The sequence below is a fragment of the Abramis brama genome, assembly GCF_963993115.1.
Source record: "Abramis brama genome assembly, chromosome: 3".
NCBI classification, from domain to species: Eukaryota; Metazoa; Chordata; class Actinopteri; order Cypriniformes; family Leuciscidae; genus Abramis; species Abramis brama.
Genome location: NC_139965.1, coordinates 5,207,687 through 5,232,523, shown reverse-complemented (window position 1 = coordinate 5,232,523; position 24,837 = coordinate 5,207,687). Strand labels below are relative to the sequence as shown.

The 24,837-nt window shown below is 38.3% G+C and overlaps 2 protein-coding genes across 2 annotated transcripts in view; one reads left to right on the top strand and one right to left on the bottom strand.

Annotated features, from left to right (window-relative positions):
- Positions 1 to 5,681: 5,681 nt before the first annotated feature.
- LOC311079868 (C-type mannose receptor 2-like) lies at positions 5,682 to 12,627 on the top strand (the record flags this gene model as incomplete). The annotated part of the gene is made up of 4 exons (XM_084109593.1): positions 5,682 to 5,718; positions 5,811 to 6,164; positions 11,772 to 12,113; positions 12,278 to 12,627. The coding sequence occupies 4 exons, from the start codon at positions 5,682 to 5,684 to the stop codon at positions 12,625 to 12,627; spliced, it is 1,083 nt and encodes a 360-aa protein (XP_083965719.1).
- A 9,632-nt stretch (positions 12,628 to 22,259) lies between these two features.
- LOC311079866 (ATP-binding cassette sub-family C member 12-like) overlaps positions 22,260 to 24,837 on the bottom strand; it is a gene marked incomplete at both ends in the record, with an annotated part of 97,112 nt that continues 94,534 nt past the window's right edge. Inside the window, one exon of the mRNA XM_084109591.1 lies at positions 22,260 to 22,352. Within this exon, the coding sequence (XP_083965717.1) occupies positions 22,260 to 22,352 (93 nt within the window). The remainder of the gene's footprint in view (positions 22,353 to 24,837) is intronic.

Here is a 24,837-nt window from a genome sequence, read left to right as displayed (position 1 = left end):
TCATTCTTTGCTCGAATCTCGACATAACTTTTTTGGCTGTAGTTGCTTTAGCTTATTCCTGCAAAATGAGCAACTCCAAAAGCACAAAATCAGCCAGTAACACGCAGACCCCGGCTACACGTGCAGCTGGAAAACTAGCATCCTTTGCAGCTAACAACTTTCCAACAATTGAGAAGGCGCCTGCGACACCCGAAGCGGGGGTTATGGACCAACTTTCGGCTGAATTCGCAAAACAGAGAGCCTCACTCAAGGAGGACGTCTCGTCTCTGATCCAAGACGCCATCAGACCAATTCAAACGTCACTGGATTCGCTACAGACGACAATCAACTCATTCCAGAGCCGTCTTACCTCCGTGGAATCTGTAGCTGGTGATAACTTTGAACGGCTAACGGTGGCGGAGTCTGCCATCAGAATGCTCCAGAGCCAAAATCAGGTGCTTCTAGATCGGTGCGATGACCTGGAAAACCGCTCGTGGAGATCCAATCTTCGTATATTGAACATCCCCGAAGGCTGTGAAGATGGCAACGATCCCCTAAAGTTCATGGTAGATGTACTGATGCAAGTGATGGGACCCGAAGCCTTCCCTACACCGCCTGAGCTGGAGAGAGCCCATCGGACCCCAACTTCTAAACCCGGCCAAAGATCCTCCCCTCGCGCGTTCCTGGTCTGCTTCTCCAGATTCCAGCAGAAGGAAACTGCGCTGCGCTGGGCCCGGAATCATGAGCTCAAGTATCAAGGCGCCATCCTAAGGGTCTATCAGGACCTCAGCGCAGCTCTCGCTAAAAAGAGAGCTGCGTTTAACGGTATAAAGCAAGCCTTGTATCAGAAGAACGTCAGATTCCACCTGCTCCACCCGGCCCGACTGCGAGTGATGTGTGGGAGCGATGTACTCACTTTTGACTTGCCCGATGAAGCTCAGAAGTTTTTCGACCAGAAGTTCAGTAAAGAGTAGGACTTCACCTCATATGTTGCAGTCTGGTCTGTCTGTACAACCCGACGATGGTTAATTACCCGAACTCAAGGTGTGTAACTTATGTTCACCTTATAATGGTAAGCAGCAATCCGGTACGAATACATAACGATGTTTATGCTAGGCTAATTCATACTATGCTATGCACGAGTTTATACACTTAAATCTTAACGGAGTAAACCATTCGTGCTGCTTTCCAGATGTGTGTACGCGTGCATATAGGTATGTTTGTGCGTGTATCTATGTTTATAATATGTGTTTTCTTACAATAAGGGGAACAGGCTTTGGCCTCTGTGAATGTTCAGTGGTTTACTTTTACTGCGTTTCCCAACCACCTCACCCCCTTTTTTTTTTCATTATTATATATATATATATATATATATATATATATATTATTAATTTTTTTTTTAATTCACTTGAATGTTGAGAGGATTTATTGTTGAATATTAAAAATAACTGGGAGCCCCCTCAGGCCTAAATATTAAGAGAATGTGCTACCAGAAGCTGTTGGAAATGGTGTTTAGCCTGCAGCTTGCCTCAGGGAGAGGGACAAGTATAGGCCTTGTTCTGGTTTTGTGTTTAGATAAGGTTAAGATTAGGGATAGGGTAAGGGACAACTCCACACTTTTGCAACATAGGATCTTCTTTTTTTATTTTACTTTTAACAGAAGTTTCTTTTCCTTTGCATTATATATATATTTTTAATTAAACATGGTGTATGGTACTGATGCAAGAGGGGCTGCTGTACGTTTCATTAGTTGGAATGTGAAAGGTTTGAATGGGCCTGTTAAAAGAGCCAGGATATTTAATCATCTTAAACAATTAAAATGTGATGTGGCATTTCTTCAAGAATCCCACCTACTGGTTAAAGAGCAAGTCAGACTTAAAAAAGGCTGGGTTGGTAACATATTTCATTCTAATCTTAATTCCAAAACTTGTGGAACAGCCATACTGATTCATAAAAAAATTCAGTTCAGTGTGACTACTATTATTTCAGACCCTCAAGGACGCTTTGTGATGGTTTCTGGACTCCTCTATCATAAGCCTGTGGTTTTGGTCAATATTTATGCCCCAAATTGGGACGATGATAAATTTATGGGTAAAATTATCTCATTAATTCCAGATTTGAACTCTCACCAGTTGATTTTTGGCGGAGACTTGAACTGTGTGATAAATCCAACACTTGACCGCTCCCATTCTAAACTTACAAACCTTTCCAAAAAAGCCAAACTTTTATCACATTTTATGGATGACATAGGATGTGTTGCTCCTTTTTTGTACCCAGTGGGTAAATCTTTTTCTTTTTTTTCTCCTCTACATCACTCATATAGCCGAATAGACTATGTTTTCATTGATCAGAACCTTCTTTCTTCTGTCACAAAAGTCGAATATTTGTCTATAATTATATCAGATCATGCGCCTGTTTTACTAGATCTTGCTTTTCCTCTTTGCAAATTGGAACGCCCCTTTTGGAAATTAGACAGAAATCTTTTGACCGATGCAAAATGATATCCCAAAAAATAGACGACTTTATAGAATCAAACAAAAAAGATGATATCTCCCCCTCTCTCCTCTGGGAAACATTAAAAGCTGTAATCAGAGGTGAGATTATATCATATTCAGCTAAAATAAATAAAACTAAAAGAATCAAACAAGAGGAGCTCATTAAATCAATATTTATGGTGGATGCTCAGTATTCTACCTCTCCTTCCCCCGAGCTTTACAAAAGGAAGCTGGATCTCCAAACGCAATATAATTTGATATCAACTGAGAAGACAGAACGTCTTCTTTTAAAATCTCGGGGATATTTCTATGAACATGGCGACAAAGCTGGACGTTTATTAGCACACTGACTTAAATGCCACTCGGCATCCCAACAAATCCCCCAAATACGGAAAGATGATGGTGAACTAACTATCGATCCAGTAGAAATCAATGAAACATTCGCCTTATTTTATTCAAATCTGTATATGTCAGAGATGACAGAAGATGGCTCTGATATGGAACATTTTTTCAAGGACCTCCAAAACCCTTCAGTAACAGCAACACATAGGACTAAGACTGAGCTCCCACTAGATCATATAGAAATCTCTAATGCAATAAAAGCAATGCAAAATGGCAAGGCACCAGGCCCTGATGGGTTCCCTTTAGAGTTTTTTAAAAAGTTTTCCAACAAGCTATTAACAATTTTGCTCAATGTGCTCACTTATAGCCTGTTGCGTGCACATACTCTCTAGTGGCCAAGTGTGGGTATTTGGACAGACCCCATGTTTGAGTTTCTCTGTTTTGGGCCACTTTTATCTGTTGCTGTTTGCACTGAACAGAGAAGGGTTGAGTTCAGTAGTGAAGACTGGTGATACTGGTTACTGAGAGCCTTTAAAAACCCATGTTTGAGGCTCCAGTCAAAGAGAAAGAAACGTGTGAGATGAAGGAGTGAGTTTGACCAGTGATGGAGTTTGGGGCTTGAGGGATTGAAGCTTCTTCTTTTTCCTCTTCTGAGAGCCGAGATCACTGGTGTTGAGGAGGAGATCACGGTAGACATTCACAACAGAGATGAGATAAAGGCATGAAAGTGCTCATATCATGCTTTCATTCCCCTGAAGTCCATCTCTAATGTTAGTAAAGATTATTAGACTCATTATCCCACTGAAATAATATCATCATCTTCTGCTGTTTCAGAATAAACGTCTTTATTTCCTCCGTCTAAATACTTGATTGTGATTGGCTGGAATGTGTTCATTAAAACATTGTTACATTTTTAAGAATTAGTCACACCTTACATCACAACTATTAGTTCTTATTCTGCTGTTCTTTGTTAATAGAACATGAACACATTTGCATGTAAACACATCCTCATCACTCATTTGTTTAGGTCCACATTTAGACTTTCAGGGTGGACAATCTTTACATCTCTGACGTGAAACAGAAGCAGAAACAGTGTGTTATTGTTCTAGATATATTCCATTGTCTCATTCTTTCTTATTCATCTGTTAGTTTTATTAAGTTACACTTAACTCTAACTTTAGTTTTTCTCTGGCTGTTATAAAGCACATTTGTTATAGAAAAAAAGCAGTGACAAATGATTATGTAGTATATGATTATTATGTATGGTTAGGGTAGGGTTGATTATTGATGATAACATGTAGTGGCCTGAGGCCTAAACCATGAAGCTGGTTTAAGTTAACAAGGTGTTTCAGTTTAGTTTGCACCAACCCTGGATTTTAGGCACTATGAAAGTGGCTCGGCTTTTAGCGGTGTTCATCGCGACAGTCACGGTACCAACAAACCTGATTGGATTGGTTTGGTTTGTCAACTCAAAAATAATCCTGTAACCCTGAGTTTGTTCAACTACCATCATGGGTGGCCCCTGATTAACTGATCTCCCATACAGAAAAAAAAATATTGAAATATATTTGCATTGTTCACTTATATTTATCATTTTGAAATATATTCTGTAATATATTACATATATTATATAATATAATATATAACAAAAATATAATGTTAAGTGTGAAATATATTTACATTTATAACATGTAATGTAAAATATATGACAAAATGTATGGTCATAAAATGTTTAGCTTGCTAAAGAAGGGTCGAAAATGTATTTTGATCATAGTAATTCCTCTACCTTTTCCCCAATACACAACAGTAGGCTACCATATTTCACTACTGTATTATGACACACAGCTATAATAAATACTGTACTTACATTTAAATGACTGCAATGTAAAATGACAGATAGTTGCTTTCCTAGGACTATTAGGCCATATTAGGTGGCACGTACCTAACACTAAGTGCAATTATTAGATTTATTGTTGTGTTTTATTGACATCTTTCCTGAAGTCATTTAAATATTGAAAATATGCACAATATTTATGATGCAAGTATAACAGTGACACTCCAACAGTGAGATTTAAAATGAAATAAATAAAAATGTAAAAAAATAATTGAAAATGTGTTGTTTGTTTGTGAAAATGTTAACTTTTTAAATTTCAAAATATATTTCAAATTAAACAATTTGCAAAAGTTAAAACATATATGAACATATGTTGTTAGTAAATATATTGACCTATAAATATATTCACATATTTAACTAAAATATATTTTTTGGGCCAATTTCGAATATTTGCATATATTCCACAAAATATATTTCAAATATATTTATTTTGTGTATGGGATGGAACGGCCATTTATGTCAAGATGAACAGGGATGAAACACGAGTTATGCAGCCCAGCAATATCATTAAAGCTGCTGTTTAGTTGTGAATGTTCAAATGTAAATTTTAAATGTTCATATAATTGGTTTTTTTTTCAGACTAATACTGACAAAGACGTCAATATGCAAATATAGAGAAAAAGAGGTAGACAAACACAAATAAGGAGGAAGTAAAATATGAAAATCAGTTTTCAGAGAAATACACAAATGACGTGATGAGCTGAATGAGGGATGAGAGCAGATATAATAATAGCGTAGTGTAAATCTGCAGACAGAAACATCAGACTCAGGACAGAAACACACGACCTCTAAAGTAAGAACATGTTCATTCTTCAAACACAATTACACTTTCAGATGTTAATATTGTCTGAATGTTTATGTTCAGTGAATTCATGCTGCTGTTGCGATAATAAATTAAATTGTCATTTTTTACTCCAAAATTAATCAGGGAATGTTTGATGTCTGAGTTTTTATGTGTTTCTTCCTCAGAAATGGACCAAACTCTATATTTGATTCTTCTTCTCATTGGTGAGTGTGTTTGTTGTATTATTTATGGTTTATAGTTTCATCAGGTTTGACCCTGTTATGAAAAGCATTAAATCAAACGCTCTCTTTCACAGCTCTCTGCTCCGTATCTGAATGTGTTCAGCGTCAGTATCACTTTATAAACGTGTTGAAGAACTGGACTGAAGCTCAGAGATTCTGCAGAGAGAATTACACAGATCTGGCCACCGTTGACAACATGAATGACATGAACGAGCTGAACAAGAGTGTGAATGATGAAGGTGATCAGAAGGTCTGGATTGGGCTGAAGAGGACGAGTGTTAATAAATGGCAGTGGTCTTCAGGTGAACCTGCGCTCTATCTGAACTGGAGACCTAGACAACCTGATGGCAAAGACGAGTGTGCTATGATGAGAAAAGGAGAATGGCATGATGCGTCATGTAGTGATACTCGTAATTTCGTCTGCAACAGTGAGTGCAGCTATTTACAATTACAACCATTCATTTATAGATGCACCATATATATAACGGCTCCAGAACGTATTCTACTAACACACACAGTAATAACTTAACAAATTAAAGGTGGGATAGGTCATTTCAGAGAGCCTAGCAATATCAAGTTAGCTTTGAAAGCATGAGATCCCACTCTCCCTTCAGAGTCTCCAAACCCACGGCTCCTTTAAAACACAAGAACACACACAGCAGAGTCGGCTAAGCATCAAGAGAGACAGCGTCAAATTACCTCATGACTCATAAACACAATAAAATTACAATAATAGTGTGAACGCAGCATGAGCTCGTTGTTCTGGTTCAGGAGGAACTGTAAAAGACGACTGCTGTGTGTTTGTGCTGCTCAGTGACTGTGTGTTTCTGAATATAATTTTTTTCAGGTAGGCCAGTTATTCATTTGCATATCTTAAGTGTAGAAAAATATATAAATCCAGAGGTTTTGTAGACAAATGTGCAAATATTTTAAGGCTATGTGTATTATATATTAAATAAAAAAAAATGCTTAAAAACAACAATACACGAATGTTATGTATACTGATAAACTGTTTGCAGATATACTCTCAAGTATTCTAGGTCAATTTGATTTTAAGACAGATTACACACCTACCACAAACCCCTATTGTTACAAAAATGATAATCAAGGTAAATTAATTGACTCACTGTATTCAAATGAGTAAAACAGAGCAGTATTATTACTCACAACATCACTATTCCTCCTTTTCAGATATCTGAAAAATGCCACTAAATTAAGCAGCCTTTTCATGCTAAAATGCTGAACTGTTTTATCTTCAATCATGGAGGTCTGCGCAATCGGGCCGTTTTGTCTATGGTGCACACTAGGGATGTTTGGACTCCAATAAAATAATACACTTTATATTTTACCTCTATAGTTGTAGACTAAATGTAGCCTAGTTTAAAGAAGATCTAGCTTACATTTCTCTTTTTCATTAATGGAGATATGGAAATTATGCCATCCCAGCAAACATTTGGACGTTTAATGACCGTTGAAAAGACGTCTGTCCGAGACGTCCCGTCATGGTTGAAAAATAGTTCCAAAATGAAAGTTGAACCGACGTCTTTGACGTCGTCTGGCCGTGAATTCCACGTCTTTTCTGCTCGATGGTGTTTTAAGCCCCCAATGGCTCCTTAGAGGCAGCTAACCCTACCCTCAACTTTAAACCTACCCATCCCCTCGCTGCCTGGAAGGCGCCGTTGGGGGCTTAAAACACCAAACACTGTCTGTTTCTCAATATGCGTTCTTCAGTGATCTTGTGTCCTTGTGTTCTCGTACTACGTCATCATCAACCGTCGAAGTTCAATTCCAATACTCAAGAACGCAAGTACAGAGGACGCATGAAGTGCCCGGATGTGTCCTTGACATCGAGGATGCATCAAATGCAGACTTGAGAGAATCGAACCGTTAAAAATCCCAGAAGACACTGCGGGCAGTCGACGTACGGAAGGCTGTAAGCTTCAAACTTCTCGTTCTCACTTGAGAGATTCCCGCAGCAAGCTCGATATACGTGACAGCTCGTGAAAGTTTACATTTGTCGGTCTCTTTTGCTTCATTTTAATAAAGTGATAAAGACCTTAAAAAAGCGGCAGTATTTTTATTAGCATATTATAAAGAATCTCAACATATTCTCAACTTATATGAAAACAATATCTATAATAATATGAAAGAAATGTTTAATAGGTTGTGACATTTGTTTGTGATGTTGTGTTGTATTTATTGCGCTTTGGTCGTGAATCGCTATTTGCCGAGATGGTCAGTTAAGCAGCAAGATCGCAGCACATCTCAGTTCTCATAAAGATGCGTTCTGTGTTCTCGCGTCCTTCCAAGTTCGTTCTTTCAAGGTCGGCTGGCAAGACCGGTCTCAGAGAGAACGCAAGTCTGTTCTTTGCGTTCTTGGAATTGAGAAACAGCCACTGTCTTTTCTGCGCGTCCCTGGACGTCTAAATCACGTGTCAAACTTAAGGCCCGCCACATTATTTTATATGGCCCGCGAGAGCATAGGCCTATGGGTGTCTTAAAATTAGGGATGCAACGAAATCTATGCTGCCGAAAATTTTCGGCCGAAAATAACATTTTCGTTTTTTGGCCGAAAGATAAAAAGCCGCCGCGCCCCTCCGTGTTCGCCGATGGTTTGACTCTGACTCAGTGTGTTTTATGACTTTGCGTGCTCCGCTGTGTGTGCGTGCTGTGCTCTCCGCTCCGTGTTCACTGCGCGTTCTGCTCAATGTTCCGCAAGCAACCTCCGTATGTGTATGTGTGCGTGTGCGTGTGTGTGTGTGTGTTGCGAGCTCTATGGAGCTCATAATATGACAAAACGATTTGAATTTGAATTGTGTAAATTTGAATTATTTGCAAGTGTAATCGAACAAAATTGAATTTTAGGTGGTAGTTTAAATAGTTCTGAATTTGATTTTTTTTTTAAACGAATATTGAACATTTGAAATTCAACAAATTGAAATGTTTTTATGGCTGAATTTTATAGACCTGTATTTTCAAACAGCTAGTTTTTTTGTTCTGAATTCGTATACTGCAAATATTCAGTTTAAAAAAATACAGATTCAAGTTTTCAAGATGAAGAAATTCGGAACTTCAAATTCAGTTTTCTAAAATTCAAGTTCAAAAATTCAGATCTTACAGAAAGTAGGTCACAGGTCATCCACAGGGAAGAGTAAAGGATCTCAGATAAGTCGAACAGAGCATTTTGGCTGCACTGCAGTTGTTTTCTGCCGCAAACGCGGTGGTGGTTCAAGAGAATCCGTGTATCTTTCTTTCAGTCGTTTTTTATTTAATATTAAGAGTAGAAAAATGAGAAAACAGCTTGAGTATTAGATTTCTAATATTCTAGTAATAATAGTCCGCTGCAGCAGTTGCACGGAGCTTACAAAACGCGTGTATTGCAACTATAGGCTACATTTAATTTTCTCATCAAACAACTAGACTAACGAATGGCTCGGCACAACAGAAGAGCCTAGAAAGGGCTTTTTCTCTGTGTAGACCAGCAGTTGGTCTGAATTTGCTATAACCTATAGCCTATTTTCCGGACTGTATAGGCTAAGTCACGTTTTATCATGAAACACGCTGTGATTTATTCCAAAGTGACTCAGGCATATATAATGCAACGTTATAACGTTAAATAATCTAAATGTTGACTTTCAAAAGTAGGCGTGCCAAGAAGGCTATTCTCTGTATTTTGGTTCATTTTTGGTGAGCGCCAGAAAGATCTAAAGAGACCGAGACGCGCTAAAGCAGCTCATCATGTTGTTTCATTTATTTTTCAATGACATGATATTTTGTAGTCATTTTGAATGTACACAAATAAAAATATACATTTTACTGTTTCGAATGATGTCATATTATCTAACAACTAAAGCACGTCAGTGTAGCCTACGTCTCTTCAGGACCTCTTAAAAACTACTTGGGGCACTTGCAATTAATTATTGCAGTATCAACCAATGTGTAAGCATAATTGCTTTTGCATATTTCATAAGGATTTCATAGAGGGGACTATAAATGCACGTGTAAAGGACGTCACCTACTGGACGTCCACTTAAAATGACTAAAATGCAGTGGCTTTGCAATCACTTAACCTCACTGGGCACTTTGTGACAATAATTTATTTAAACAAGATAAAGTAAATATATTTACTTTGTATACAAATAGAAATGTATTTCATAAAGATAATTCCTGTTTTTTTTCTGTCTTGCTTGACTGGACGTGTAAAGGACGTCAATGGACGTCTTCACAACCTCTTAAAATCTAATTGGGCAATTAAATTAATTATTGCAGTATTAACCATGCAAGGATTAAGCACAGCTTTTGCATATTTCACAAGGATTTCATAGAGGGTCATGATGGACTATAAATGCACGTGTAAAAGACGTCGCCAGGTGACGTCCTCTCACCCGATACACTATTTATTGAACTACACGTAGCTAAAAGTCAAAATAACAATTATACATGCAAACCAAGAGAACTGTAGACATGTACAAATGAATGTATTTTTAGGAAATGTTCTGTGTTACATATTTTTACCAATTTATGCCGTCCTACCGTGACTATTTTTGGCCAGGGACACAACGTTGCCGTCGGACCAATGTTTGCTGGGATGCTTTAGTTTAGTGGATGATTTCTGTCCCCTACTGGAAAACAAAGACCTTTAAAAGGAAAATGACACAATGAAATTACCACTACAACCAGTAGATGGCAGCAGAGGACTGGTTTGCTCATACAGCGCTGCAAGTATGACGTGACTTTGTAGACCAACCGGCAGTTCACATCTCGCTTGTTCCCTCGACAAAACCGGGCTTTTGGATTATCGCTAAAACAAGCTCTGTAATTAACAAAAGTTTATGATACTTGCACGTTTTGTCCATCAAGATCACAGATGAACACAACTTTTATGAATTTTGAAGCATAAATGTAGTCTCCAGAAGTAAAAAGCTAAAGTTTGGCTATAAACGAACTACACAATGGTCCCACAAATTCAAGACTATCATCACTAAAGCTTCTGACAACTCTTACAGTTTTTATCTAAAATCATTTTCCCAGAACATTGAGTTGGAATATAGTTTATAAGAGCACAATTATAAGCATAATGAGTGTAAAAGCGGATTGAGTTAATCTGTTCGGCGTGATGACGTTTAATCTCCGACAGCCTCTGTAGTCCCATTTAGCCAATAGCTAGACACGTAACAGCTTAAAAAAAATCTGGAGTGGCGTAATATTGATGTATTTTATGTTGTAGAATAAACGTGAAAGTGTCTTGAGCTTGTGTTCACCACAGACCTTATTTCAGCCATTTAACCAAAATCCCATTCAAAAAACCCATTGACTTCGGGACGATGGAACCAGAAGTGCTAAAATGCTAAACTCTACAATTAAACTGATTTTAAAACATTGCTAAAGGACACATGTGGAAAAAAAAAATATTACAAAAATCTTTAAAGCTGCTAAAATTACCCAGAAAACACAAACGTATTTTCTTCTTCTGGTCTGTGTTGCTGTGGGTCTATTAGTCTGCATTTACACTACAGCACTAAATGCACAGGTTTATTTTGACAAATGTTTTGTCCCGTCCATTGCTACGGTTATCACTGTCAATCACAGCAATTTCAGGAGTGACTGAGGAATAATGTAACGGATTCATACCCTTAATTATATATTTTGTTCTTGGCAATTTGGCGTGCAGTTTTCATACTCTATGCTTTGCCTATCCTGTTTTATAAAGAGAGTGTGTGTGTGTTTGTGTGTGTGTGTGTGTGTGTGTTTGAGTTTCCTCTGAAATACTTCCATATTAATTTTTTTTTTCTTACAAATTATATTATCAGCATAATAATTTGAGTAAATGTAACTGTGTAAAATATAATAACATCATTATTGTATGTAATTCATGTCATTTGTTAGTGAATATAGAACAGACTGTGTATAAATGTCACACTTTCAATGTTGAGTCAATTTCTGTATAGAAAATATTTTTCTGAAAAAAGTCCAGTTCAAAAAAATAAAAAAAAGGAACAAACTGTTTTTTTTTTGTTGTTGTTGTTTTCTTAAAGCGAACACAGGACTCGTCTTTGTCAATCAGAATAAGAACTGGAGAGACGCTCAGAGTTACTGCAGACAGAATCACATTGATCTGGTCAGTGTGAGGAACCAGAATGAGAGTCAACAGGTTCAGAAGTTCATCAATGATAGTCACATATCTAATGATGTCTGGATCGGTCTGTTCAGAGACTCATGGCAGTGGTCAGATCAGAGTAACTCCTCTTTCAGATACTGGAATACTGGTGAACCTAATGGTGGAGGTGTTGAAAACTGTACAGTGATCAGACCAAACCCTCTGAGACAGTGGAATGACATCTCTTGCGACAACCAATTTCCTTTTGTGTGTCATGAAGGTGAGCAGATCCTCACAAACACACACAATCCATCCATCACCTCCAGATATCTTAAAGTTCACGCTACATGTCTGACATGACAGATTCCTCCACAGTGTTTGTTCTGCATGTTGTTTTTGATCAGTCTCTCTCTAGTTTTTGCTTGTGGTTTGTTTTGTGTCCAGATAAACTGATTCTGATCAAAGAGACTCTGACGTGGCCTGAAGCTCTGAGATACTGCAGACAGAATTATACGGATCTGGTCTCGGTTCATTCAGTCGAGATGCAGGAGGAGGTGATGAATGTGGTTAAACGTGCGTCTACTGAGGCGGTGTGGTTGGGTTTACGTCACTCCCATATTTTGGGCATCTGGTACTGGTTGATCGGAGAGACCGTGTGCTTTCATAACTGGGCTCCAGGAGAGGAGAACTGTGTGTCTGGAGTGAGATCTGGAGCAGTTCAGTCTGGAGGAGATCAGCGCTGGATCAGCCGTCCTGAACACGACAAACTCAACTTCATCTGCAGCAGATCTTAGGAGTGTGTATATGTATATGTTTGTGTTCTTACATAACTAGCGAATGTTTTAATCATCAGATAATGTGCTTATATCAGTACAATGAAATTAATGTATGTCATTTAAAAGTATCATATGAGTCTTTTCTCTATCAATGTAATGTTCTTTGGGTATTTAAAATACTAATGTGCACTATATGTTTTAAAGACCCCATGACATCAACATGAGTTTTTATGTGTGACTGTTCAGTCAAACATTCTTGCTGTTAAATAGAAAGTAGAAGATCATGATTCGAGGATGTGGCTCAAAGTATATTGGCTGTTTAAAATAAATGCAAAGCACAAGCCACGTCAGATGATTTCATGGGATCTTGTTATTCTGGTGGTGTGGCTTCTTTCTTCTCCTCACTCCTGTGTTTTTCACTAGTCATATATTTACTAATTACTTGTTTATGATTGTGATTGTGAGCATCTATATGTGTCTCAATGAAATGAAATATGGTTTATTCTTAAAGAGAAAAATAAAGTTGAGTATAAAGTATCTTGCAACCTGTAATGTGTGTTCAACAACACCCACTCAAATAAAAATATTTACAAACAGCATTAAAATTTGAAAAATGTAAACATTCTTTCAACTTCATTTTTATTAACAACTCAACATTCTACACAGTAAAATCCTCAGTGTTAAATGGACACTACTGAATGTCTGTATGGGTCCAATCTACAGAGTGTTAAAATAACACTGGAGAAACTTCCGATAATTATATATATATATATATATATATATATATATGTGATTAAAGTTTGACTTCATATCTGTCATACATCTACAGAAGTTTTATTGAGAATTAACAGAGGTTTAGATGTTGATGTTTTATTGAAGATTTAGTTTGAAGTCGCCATTATGATGATCAGTGTTTACTTTAGATGAGCTCTTGACCCTTGACTTTTGTTAAAGGAATAGTTCACTTTAAAATGAAAATTCTGTCATCATATACTCACCCTCATGTTGTTTCAAACCTGTATGAATTTCCTTCTTCTGCTGAACAGAAAGGAAGATATTTAGAAGAATGTCAGTAACCAGACAGTTTCTGGGTCCCATTGACTTCCATAGTAGGAAAAAAATATATAAGTTAAATTAAGGTTACCACGGCAACCACTTGCGTGTCCGGGTTTGAACTCACTTCTCGTGTATGAAAAGTATCTTTACACATGATGGGCAGCAAAAAATGCAAGAAAACCTTGACATGTACTGACAACGACATCATTTAAGTGTATTCTCTTTGTTTGGATGTTGATATAGCAAACGTTCATTCATAATGATTCTCCTTTAATCTGGTATACAGTTTTATACAGTTTTGTCCCTTATAACCAGTAGGATAACAAGCCTAAGCAAGTGTGGGAGGAGACTGGCCAGCAATCAGTTTCAGGTGCAGGTGCTAGTCATATGATCAAGACAGCATAAATGGTTGTTGCAACAACAGATGCATTTGAGGCTTTCATCAAATATGATATGCCATCTATGATATTAGACTACATAGCCTATAATAAAAGATAATGAATTTCAAACCTGAACCAAACATATTTTTATTCAAAGATCAACAGTATTTCATTAGTCTTTAGTCTGCCACAAAAAAAAAAAAACATTAAAATCATGAACTCAAATGTCATGGTTAAAAATAAAAAACAATGACTGTTGTAACAGTGCGTAAATCATAGCCTAATGCTAATAAGCCTTATGCCAAAATTATTATTACAACTAAATTGTCGGTCATTAAATAAATAATTGTGTATATGATTTGCTTTGTGTAACCCGACATCAGACATTAGTTCGAAGTTTTTTTTTACACACAGTGCCAATCAACCAACCAAAATGGCTGCAGGACGATTCGACCTCCACGGACAGTTTTTAATGTTTTTTAATGTTTTATCAGACAATAACTACTCAAGATTTTGCTTTAGAGTAATTTTTTGAGACAATTAGGGGCGGATTCGGGATTCGGGACAACAGCTTAGATTTCGGGACGGTCCCAAATTTTTCTGGACGTCTGGTCACCCTATTTAAAGGTTACTTCTGATTTGTGGTGTATGCTGTGGGTTTTCTTCTGTCTTCTTCTTCTGTCTCTGACAGGTGGCAGGAGGTCCATAAGAGCAGCCCGACCCTCCTGCAGTCTTGAGGAGAGCTATTTCCTACTTATGTGGATTTTATTATGGACACAGTTTAACATTTGATGGTCTGTGTTGGAGCAATACAATTTAGAAGTGTTTTTTTGTTGTTTTTTTTACAAACTACATTTGTTGCCTAGAATCAAGTATTGTGATCTGTGGATCCTCCTGCCTTAAATAAGGAGGTGGCGTAGTCAGCTTATATTTCCTACACTACACAAGCTTAATTGTTATTTGCTAGTTTGACATGACAGAAGAAAATGGAAAGGTTTTGTGTAGGCTGTCAATGTTTGTATCTTTCATCAGCTTGAAAAAAAAATCGTTCTGAAAGTGATTCCAACGATATTGTTCCTCTGTGCTACTATCGTTATAGTTGTGATGTAAGGTGTGTTGGACATCGACTGCGGATGGATGTAACCGATCGTTGAGAGTTGCCGCGTGCAGGCGTTTAGGAGTCGGACACTTTCTGCTTCTCGTAGTGACGCTCATGCTGTGTTTGCATACTTTACCACAGCTGAAGTGAAATAAATGCTATATTTGTCAAATACACAGACGCTTCAGATACTTTTCTATTTAATACATTATGCAGCCTACACTGTAGTACTGCTTAATACAGCTGTTTATACAAGAATAAAGTTCAACATAAGCTTATATTTAAATACCAATGTAGTGGGGTCTACGTTTTTTTTAATCAGTTTTATTTTGATAAACATGACACAATATAACATCGACTAGATGAAAAGAGATTTTACTGTTATAAAAACAGATTTGTGAGCATTAGTGGAACTGAAGGTGTGAGAATAAACACGAAACACACGTGATCGTTGTCATGCGGTGAATCTGGCCAATAGAGCACTGCGCGGGACCGTTTTTTTTTCCCGCTGAATTTCTGACCAATACCGCCCGCTCCTGCAACGTGTGTATATTACTGCAATATTTGTTAGGCCTACAGCTTGTAGAAACTGTGAAAATTACACAAATATTAGGGCTATATGCTAAATGTTCAGAACCGCAGATATAAAGCATTGCGTTTGACTAAAAATAATGCTAGCACCACCAATAGCCTACAATTCTATCAACTGTTAAAACAACTAAGCTAGTGGAGCTCAAAAACACATTTAAACACGTGTAACAACACACACACACACAACTTAAACAAAACAGTTTGGATAGTTCACCATTAAATGAAAATGAATTCACCCTGGTGTTCTAATGCTGTTTGGCCCTCTTTGTTTTATGACCACAAAAGGAGAATTTTATTTCCTGCTTGTGCTCGTCTATTTAATGGTTGTGAATAGTCGACCAGCATACATTTTTTTCAAAAAGACACAACGATATCATAGAATAATCCAGCCCGTTCTCATCCCAAGGCGTCATATACTGACGCTTTTGACATTTCGTCTACATCCAACGCACATGGCACCCTTTAGCGTCAATATGAGATGCAGATAGATATGGGCCAGAAGGCGCCTCCTAGCGGTCTAACCCTAACCCTACCCCAGACCTAAACCTACCCATAACCGAACAAAGCTCTAGGCGTCTCATATTGACGCTAAAAGGTGCCATGTGTGTTGAGTGTAGACGAAATGTCAAAAGCATCAGTATAATGACGCCCTAGGATGAGAATGCATTGAATAATCCTATGCAGGGCAGGGTAGGGCAAGTTTATTTATAAAGCACATTTCATACAAAATGGCAATTCAAAGTAGAGACCTGCGCGGGACACCATTTTCAGTCCCGCTCCCGCAGTGTTCAGTCCCGCTCCTGCAAAGATTTGTCATTTTTAGTCCCGCTCCCGCCCGCATCTGTGATATTATGTCCCGCTCCCGCCCGCAAATGCCCGCAAGACGGCAGGCAGGATGTATGTTCACTTTCTGTCTCACGAAAGGTCTTGGGAAAAAAAATGCGATTTGTGTCCGTTGTATGTTAACACCTTTTGGCATTTATGGCAGCAGGCAAAAGGTAGTTGATTCCCCTCTCCATCATGCACAACCGAAAAAGACTGCCAAATGTCTGATTTGATGTTTCGTGATTTTTTTTTTGTAGTAAATGTGCCTTTCTTTAGAGAAGTGCTTACATCTGAAGCGCTTAGGCCTATATCTGAAGCACTAGAGGTGCTTTTTTCCTCGTCCATGCTGTCTATTTTGAACTTGAAGCTTTCGAATTCGAACACTGAGCAGCGGGAAGGAATTGTCTCTAAACAAGTGTGCGTGAGATTAGGCCCCGCCCTACACCAAACGACAACATCCAAGTTTAGGCTGCTTAAAAGGTTTTTATTGCTGCCAAACAGAATCTCCCTCACAACTACAAATTATGTACGCTACTTTAATCATTTATATATTTTACTTTACACTCATATTTAATTTGCGGGAGTGCAGCGTATCATCCCCCCCGCCCGCACCCGCAAGTGCACCTTCATCACCCCGCCCGCTCCCGCAATGACCTTTCAAAATTTGTCCCGCGCCGCTCTGTTTTGCGTCAGGAGTTTCTGACTCCCGCGGGAGTGCAGAACTCTAATTCAAAGTGCTTTACATAGAAGAAATTAAAATAATAAAATTAAAATTAAAACAGTTTAGAAAATAAAATACAGTACAGTACAAACAGTCGGTGTTTCAGTGCTCATTCATTAAATGCATAGTTAAACAGATGTGTTTTGAGTCTGGATTTGAAAGTGACTACTGTAGGAGCACATCTGATCTCCTCTGGAAGCTGGTTCCAGCTGCGGCTGGCATAATAGCTAAAGCAGATTCGCCATGCTTAGAGTGAACCCTTGGTATTTCTAGCTGATATGATCCTAATGATCTGAGTGTTCTGTTGGGTTTATATTCAGTGAGCATATCTGCAATGTATTGAGGTCCTAGGCCATTGAATGATTTATATACCAGTAATAATACTTTAAAGTCAATCCTAAATCTAACTGGGAGCCAGTGTAAAGACCTGAGGACTGGTGTGATATGTTCATATTTTCTGGTTCTGCTCAGAATCCTGGCGGCAGCGTTCTGTATGAGCTGCAACTGTCTTATGGTCTTTTTGGGAATGCGAGTGAGGAGTCCATTACAATAATCCACTCTGCTGGTGATGAAAGCATGAACAAGTTTCTCTAAAGGTGATTATACACAGGGCAACTTTTTGAGCAATGTTGCCGTCAACAGGCAACCAGATGAGACACAGGGCCCACGACTGATCTAAATTATCCAGATAGAAATGTATTGCCCAAGCAACAATCACTCCTGTGTTTCATCACCTTAAGTCTTGTCTGGAAACAAAGCATCTAATTCTTGCAATATTTTTCAGATGATAGTATGCTGATTTAGTTATTGCTTTGACATGACTACTGAAACTAAGGTCTGACTCTAGTGTCACACCAAGATTCATGACTTGATGTTTAGTTGTTTGACCCCTAGAGTGAAGGTATGCGTTCACCTTGAGAACTTCATTTTTGTTTCCAAATGCAATGATTTCAGTTTTGTCTTTGTTTAACTGAAGAAAGTTTTGACACATCCAACTGTCTACTTCATCAATGCATTGGCACAGGGAGTCAATGGGGCTGTAATCGTTAGGCGATAGGGCTAAGTAGAGCTGTGTGTCGTCTGCATAGCTGTGGTAAGCAATTTGGTTCTTTCTCATTATTTGGCTCATTGGGAGCATATACAGGTTGAACAGGAGTGGCGCAAGAATTGAGCCTTGAGGGACTCCGCATGTCATGGATGTCCACTTAGACTTATGATCTCCTATACTCACATAATAACCTCTCCCATCTAAGTATGACCTGAACCATTTTAGGACTATCCCAGAAAGCCCCACCCAGTTTTCCAGCCTGTCAAGAAGTATGTTATGATCGACAGTGTCAAATGCAGCACTGAGGTCGAGTAGTACCAGCACTGATAATTTGCCTGAATCAGTATTTAAGCGAATATCGTTTATTATCTTTATGAGCGCTGTCTCTGTGCTGTGGTGCGGTCGGAAACCAGATTGATCAAAGTATCCATTCGAGCATAAGAATTTGTTCAGCTGATTGAAGACAACTTTTTCAATGATCTTGCCTATGAAAGGAAGATTTGAGATCGGCCTATAGTTGCTTAATATGGTCTTATCCAGATTGTTCTTTTTCAGGGGGGGCTTGACATCTGCAGTTTTCAGGGAGTTTGGAAAACTCCCAGAGAGAAGTGAGGCATTTACCACTTCTAGAAGATCTGCTTCTAAACTGTTTAACACACTTTTGAAAAATGATGTGGGAAGTGTGTCAAGAGTGCAAGTTGATGTTTTAAGGTGCTGTACGGTTTCTTCCAAACTTTTGCCATCAATTTCTTTGAAATCAGACATAGTAATGTAACGGATTTGCAAGAATCATGATTCTGTTTTTCCCTGCACACAAAACTCCAGAAGCCTTGTCATAAATTTTGGGAAACCTTTTAACGTTTAACCTGTAAATGTAACTCATAGCCCCAGAGCCGCTAGGTCTGCGCTGGTGGCAACTTTTACAGCTCGCCCGACACTTATTGCATCTCAGAGACACTCCAGAACCTGAAACCAACATTCTTCTTCCCCTGTGGGGAGCTTCAAAGAGACCCACAGAGAGATAACGAAACTTTCTCCTGCTACGTGACATCACACACACATGCCACACACGCCACACACCTTTGTGTGTAACTTAGGATCGAAATATCCTTTTAATATATGTACAATTCCATTATGCATGTGTGGTTAGTTTGCTTTATAATAGAGGTGTGGTTTGCTAGTGTACAGTTTTGAATTCTAAGTGTTCATTGAAAGAATGTTCCCCAATATTGTCTTGTAACCCGACCTCGGGACTAGGTTCCCCAGGCTGCAGCCCAAAGCTCCTCTGCAAGAGAGATAACGGGGAGCCAACATTCCAATGCACACATATAGACAAACTTTGAACATTAAACATGTCATATTTCATATACTCCTGTGTGTTTCCCAGTTTATATTCACTCCGTTTATGACGGTTATTTGAAGGAATGAACCTTAAAATGCTTGTAATATGCATGTCTTATGTAATTTTGTATTCCTATATATTGTATTCCTATCTTCATATGACGTGTGTGATATCTTTGAAATTCTCTCAATCTAACGGAGTCGAATTCCGATAGCAGGATGCAGTAATGTGCATTATTTTACACTTTTCATATTTCTGGAAGCCGAACAGCTCAATCCCATCTCCTCATGACTAATTCCAGTGGGCGTTGCCTACAGGACAAAGAAAATTCTTCCCGCTCTGAAATCTCTGAAGGTGATTGGTTCACGTACGCGAAGTAGGCGTGAACCCATCTTCTCCATAAGAGACTGACACCGAAGTTTCTCGCTGAGCACTTTTTCTGTGAGAGGGTTTCAAGATCCATGGCTCCTGCGGGAGCTTTTCTCCGTTTCTCTTTTCTTTTCTTTAAGTCTTTTCTTTATTTTCGTCTTCAGACTTTCCCTACATTCAGTGAAGCGAATGTAGCCGGCAACTTCAACTCAAAGAAAAAGACTCTCTTGAAATTCCTGCGACCGCGTTCAGCTCCTCTTCCTTAAGGAAGCACGCCCGAGCACTTCGTCTGAGGGAATTTCTGGTTCCATGGCTCCTTAGGGAGCTCTCATCTCCGTTTTTCTTTTCTTTACTAAGTTTTATTTTCATATTCGCCTCTCCCTCCACAAGGGAGATGAACTCTTTTGTTTCGTTGGTAACTTCACGTTTGGTGAACCTTTAAATCTTCACGCGACCGCACTCGCCCGGAAGACACAAGAGAACTAGCTCCAAGAGAACGACACACGCGCCTTCTTTCCTCAAGCAAATACAAAGAGAACCATACGCAAGTATTGATTTGATTTGATTGATGTGATTCCTTGTTGTCTCTCTCAAAGGTTACAGTGTCTGTGATTTTTGCCATACTGCGATCTCTGATCGCATATTTTGCTTTCATTTTCGCTCGCTCATCCTCTCTCCCTCTCTCTCATTCTTTCTCATATCTCTCATCCTCTGTTAATTCGTGTTCTGTTATCTTGTATTGTTTAACCGTATGTACATAGACATATAATCCGTGCATATTGTGTAGTTCGTATATATGCTGTAGTTTTGCATTTATTAAAACCCAATATTCCTGATTGATTCTGTCTGCCTGCTCATGTTACGAAGTCAATGAAAATGTTCGATCTTAAGCTACAAAGCTGATTTGTTACTTTTCAGTAACCTAAATTGTATAAGGACAGGAGAATGGTTTCATGGCCAGAAACTGTTCTTCCTGAAATTATAAGAAGTGATAACTTTATTGAGAAGTTGATAAGTTAATCTTACGGCCGTTTTGCTGGACAAACAACTGTTTGATAATTACATTATTTTCCATTAAGGGTTATCTCATAATCGATCTGAAATAAGATTATTGATATATGAATGAGGAATTATAATTCGTTGTGATTGATTATTCATACAATCGATCTATTTTCAACTTCGATAATTTAATGTAACTGTAATATGCAATATATTAATCATATTCATGAGTAATTATTAAAATTCCCTATAGATCATTTGAGCTAATGTTAATGTACTACCCAGTGCGGTACTTGTACTGTATACAATATTATTATTTTCTGTAACATTTTGGATGCTTTGTTCTCCTTTTTTATGTAGCGTCTAATGAATGATTTAATTTTACTGATTCGTGTGTATGATCTGAAAGCATTGTTTGATTTTTAGTACAGCAATTGTTTGACTTTTTAAGAAGAGTCAATGGGTTTGTGAGTTTAGTTTGAAAATTTGGATTTGTGTTTACAGTTTGCTAAAACACTGAACCCAATTCTCTGAACCAAATTCTCAATAGCCTAAACCAATTTTTATGTAAAAATACGTTCATTTTTTTTTTTTTTTGGCAGGGACAATGGACAGTAAGAAACTGTCCCAGAATTAGCCACAGAGCTAAATTTCACCTGCAGTCCCAGGGCAGAAAGTATCAAATCACATTACTGTAATGTGATATCAATATCAAGCTACTGGCCTAAATAAGTGTTTAGATAAGATGTTGCAACTCTTAAAATTATAAATACAACAACAACAACAACAAAACAACACTTTTTAAAATACAAGCGTCTTTGAAAGAAAGTCTCTGTTTTCAAAATGATGCATCTTTTGGGTGAATGAGCATCACTGCACAAGTTGAAGGACACAAGCATTAAAAACTCACTGATATCTGATTAATGTCTTTCACGCCGTCTCTTCACTAAATTAAAATAATTCCCTCAATCCCTCATCAGTCTGAGATGCACAACGATGCTGAAATTTCAACATTTCATCAGTTAGTGTCTCCAGTGAGTAACCGTGGCCCAGTAAACTCTGGTGCTGGAGGAGGAGAGAGACAGCTGGCGTCCAAGATGAGAAACACACACGGACTCGCCTCGAAAGTTCTTAGAAGCATACAAGCCTTATATACAGTACAAGACAGAAACGAGACTTTATTATGTGTGAAACAGATATAATATCAATTTCCGAGCGCTTCACGAGTTGGCTCGATTAGCTGCTGCTAGAAGAGAGGCAAACAGAGAGTCCGGCCTCTGTACCAGGTCCTGCGGCGGGTCAAACTCGACCACCTGGAGAAAACACAACAGGGCTTATGTTCACCTCACTCTTAAAGCTCCAATATGTAATATTTTTTAACCACAAGAGGGCGCAGTTTCCAACAATAACAAAAGCGAAGCTTGATGACGCTATGAAGGAGGTGACGATGGGAGATGTCGTTTTTAATGCGTTTTCACCATCTAGCGATGTATCTAAATGGAATTAATGAATCATGATCACGGATGAGGTAATTTATTCGTTTTTGTATTACCTGTATGTCTGATCGAATTATTTTATGTCATCATAATTAATGAACTGCAAGGAACGTGAAATGTTATGCTATATTATTACAGGCATGTGGTGTAATTCATATCTATTAAAATCATCTTTACTGTAACTATTACGTTACTTATACAAAAAAAAAAAAAAAATGATTTGCTTACCTGTCTATCAATAGCCTACACTCGCGAGAGCAGAGTCTCTGTCAAGTCCAAGATTGTCGCGCAGCTCTCTCCATCTCGAAAACGCCTGGCCGATATTTATCCGGGTTTTATTCCTCCGTTTGTCACACAGTCTCTGCGTGTATCCGAATATGGACGCTTTCGTTTTGTTGGCACTTCAATACTCGCCAAAGAGTAATCGTGATCCATAACAGCAATAACCATACAGTCTATGGCTATAACGCTATAACCACCACTTCCGCATTTGACCATGTGATATTCCGGTGTGGTGGAATATCACATGGTCCACACCGGAAAAAAAAGGATAGTGCGGACATTGCCTCACTGAGAGGCGACATTTCTTTTCCGGGACGGACAGTTATTTAAAATCTTTGGAGACTTTTGAGATATTGTAAGTACACAACTGGAGGAAATAAGTTACATATTGGAGCTTTAATGTAAGAGCGATTGTGTCGAGGCTTTCCGTTCTCATCCACTTCCATTTAGTTTAGCTGCTGTACAAAAACTGCCTGTTATGCTGCAAACTATGGAAGCTTGTTTCCGCCACTAAATAAAACATTTTAAAAGATCATTGCGACTTTTTTTCTCGCATTTGCGAGTTTATATCACGCAATTCTGACCTTATAACACATAATTGTGAGTTTATATCTCACAATTCTGACATCTTTTCTCAGAATTGTCAGATATAAACTCACAATAGTGAGATATAGGGCCCTATTTTAACGATCTGAAACGCAAGTGTCAAAGCGCAAAGCGCAAGTAACTTTGTGGGCGGGTCTTGGCGCTGTTGCTATTTTCCCAGCGGAATAAATAACTCTTGCGCCTGGCGCAAATCTAAAATGGGTTGGTCTGAAGTAGCTTCATTATTCATAGGTGTGGTTTGGGCGTGACGTGAAATAAACCAATCAGAGCGTCATCTCACATTCCCTTTAAGAGCAGACGCGCTTTGCTCTAAAGCGGATTCCTATTATAACGGCGGATTTGCCAGGCGCGCGCCAGGAGCGGTTCACAGCCAAGGAGAGCAACGCTCTCGTCAGGGACGTTGGGGATGGAGAAACCCACCCAAATTAACTTCGGTTAAAAAGGTGTATGATAATTTGGGTAAATGTGTAAGCTAGATGTATGCTTTTATAATAAATTGTCTATCTATCTATCTATCTATCTATCTATCTATCTATCTATCTATCTATCTATCTATCTATCTATCTATCTATCTATCTATCTATCTATCATAATAATGTATGATTTGCAAAAATGAAAACTGCTGCTTCTGTGTAGATGAGAGAATTAAAGTGTATGCGCGTTGTGCACACGCTACATTGATTATGGCCAAGCATGCGCCCTTAAAATAGTATATGAATAACATGCGCAACGCGCCACTGACTTTAAACTATTTTTTCCTGGTTAGTGGCGCAATTGTTTTCTAAACCTGCAAAATAGCATGAAGGAACGTTTGCGCCGGAACACGCCTCCTTTTTTGCGCTGAACCGCCCAGGGAGCGCAAGTTCATTCCCTAGTTTAGCGACGTGCTTCTGTGGAGGGAAAAGCGCGCTTTGCGCGGGTGCAAAATAGGAATGATACATGCGTCAGCGTACAAAGTCAATTGCGCTGGGTGCAAGATAGGGCCCATAAAGTCCAATTCTAAGGGAAAAAAGACAGACTTTTTTTTTTACCTCAGAATAGTTTATATCATGCAATTCTGACTTTATTTCTCAGAATTGCGACTTTATTTCTCACAATTCTGACTTCATATCTCGCAATTGTGAGAAAAAAAGTCAGAATTGTGAGAAAAAGTCGCAATTATTATTATTTATTTATTATTCAGTGGCGTAAACAAGCTTCCATTGCAAACTGATATTTGCCATCATATTATTTTAATTTATAATCATATTATTTTAATTTATAATCATAATCATTTTACCATTTACATCATTCTGTTATTCTTCCGGTTATTAGCTGCGAATGAATCGGAAGTGCCCACAAAATCACAGAAAATAGCTTATGCGTTGCTACACAAGGGGAATAGAGGTCTTCAATAATGCTATCAGACAGTAAT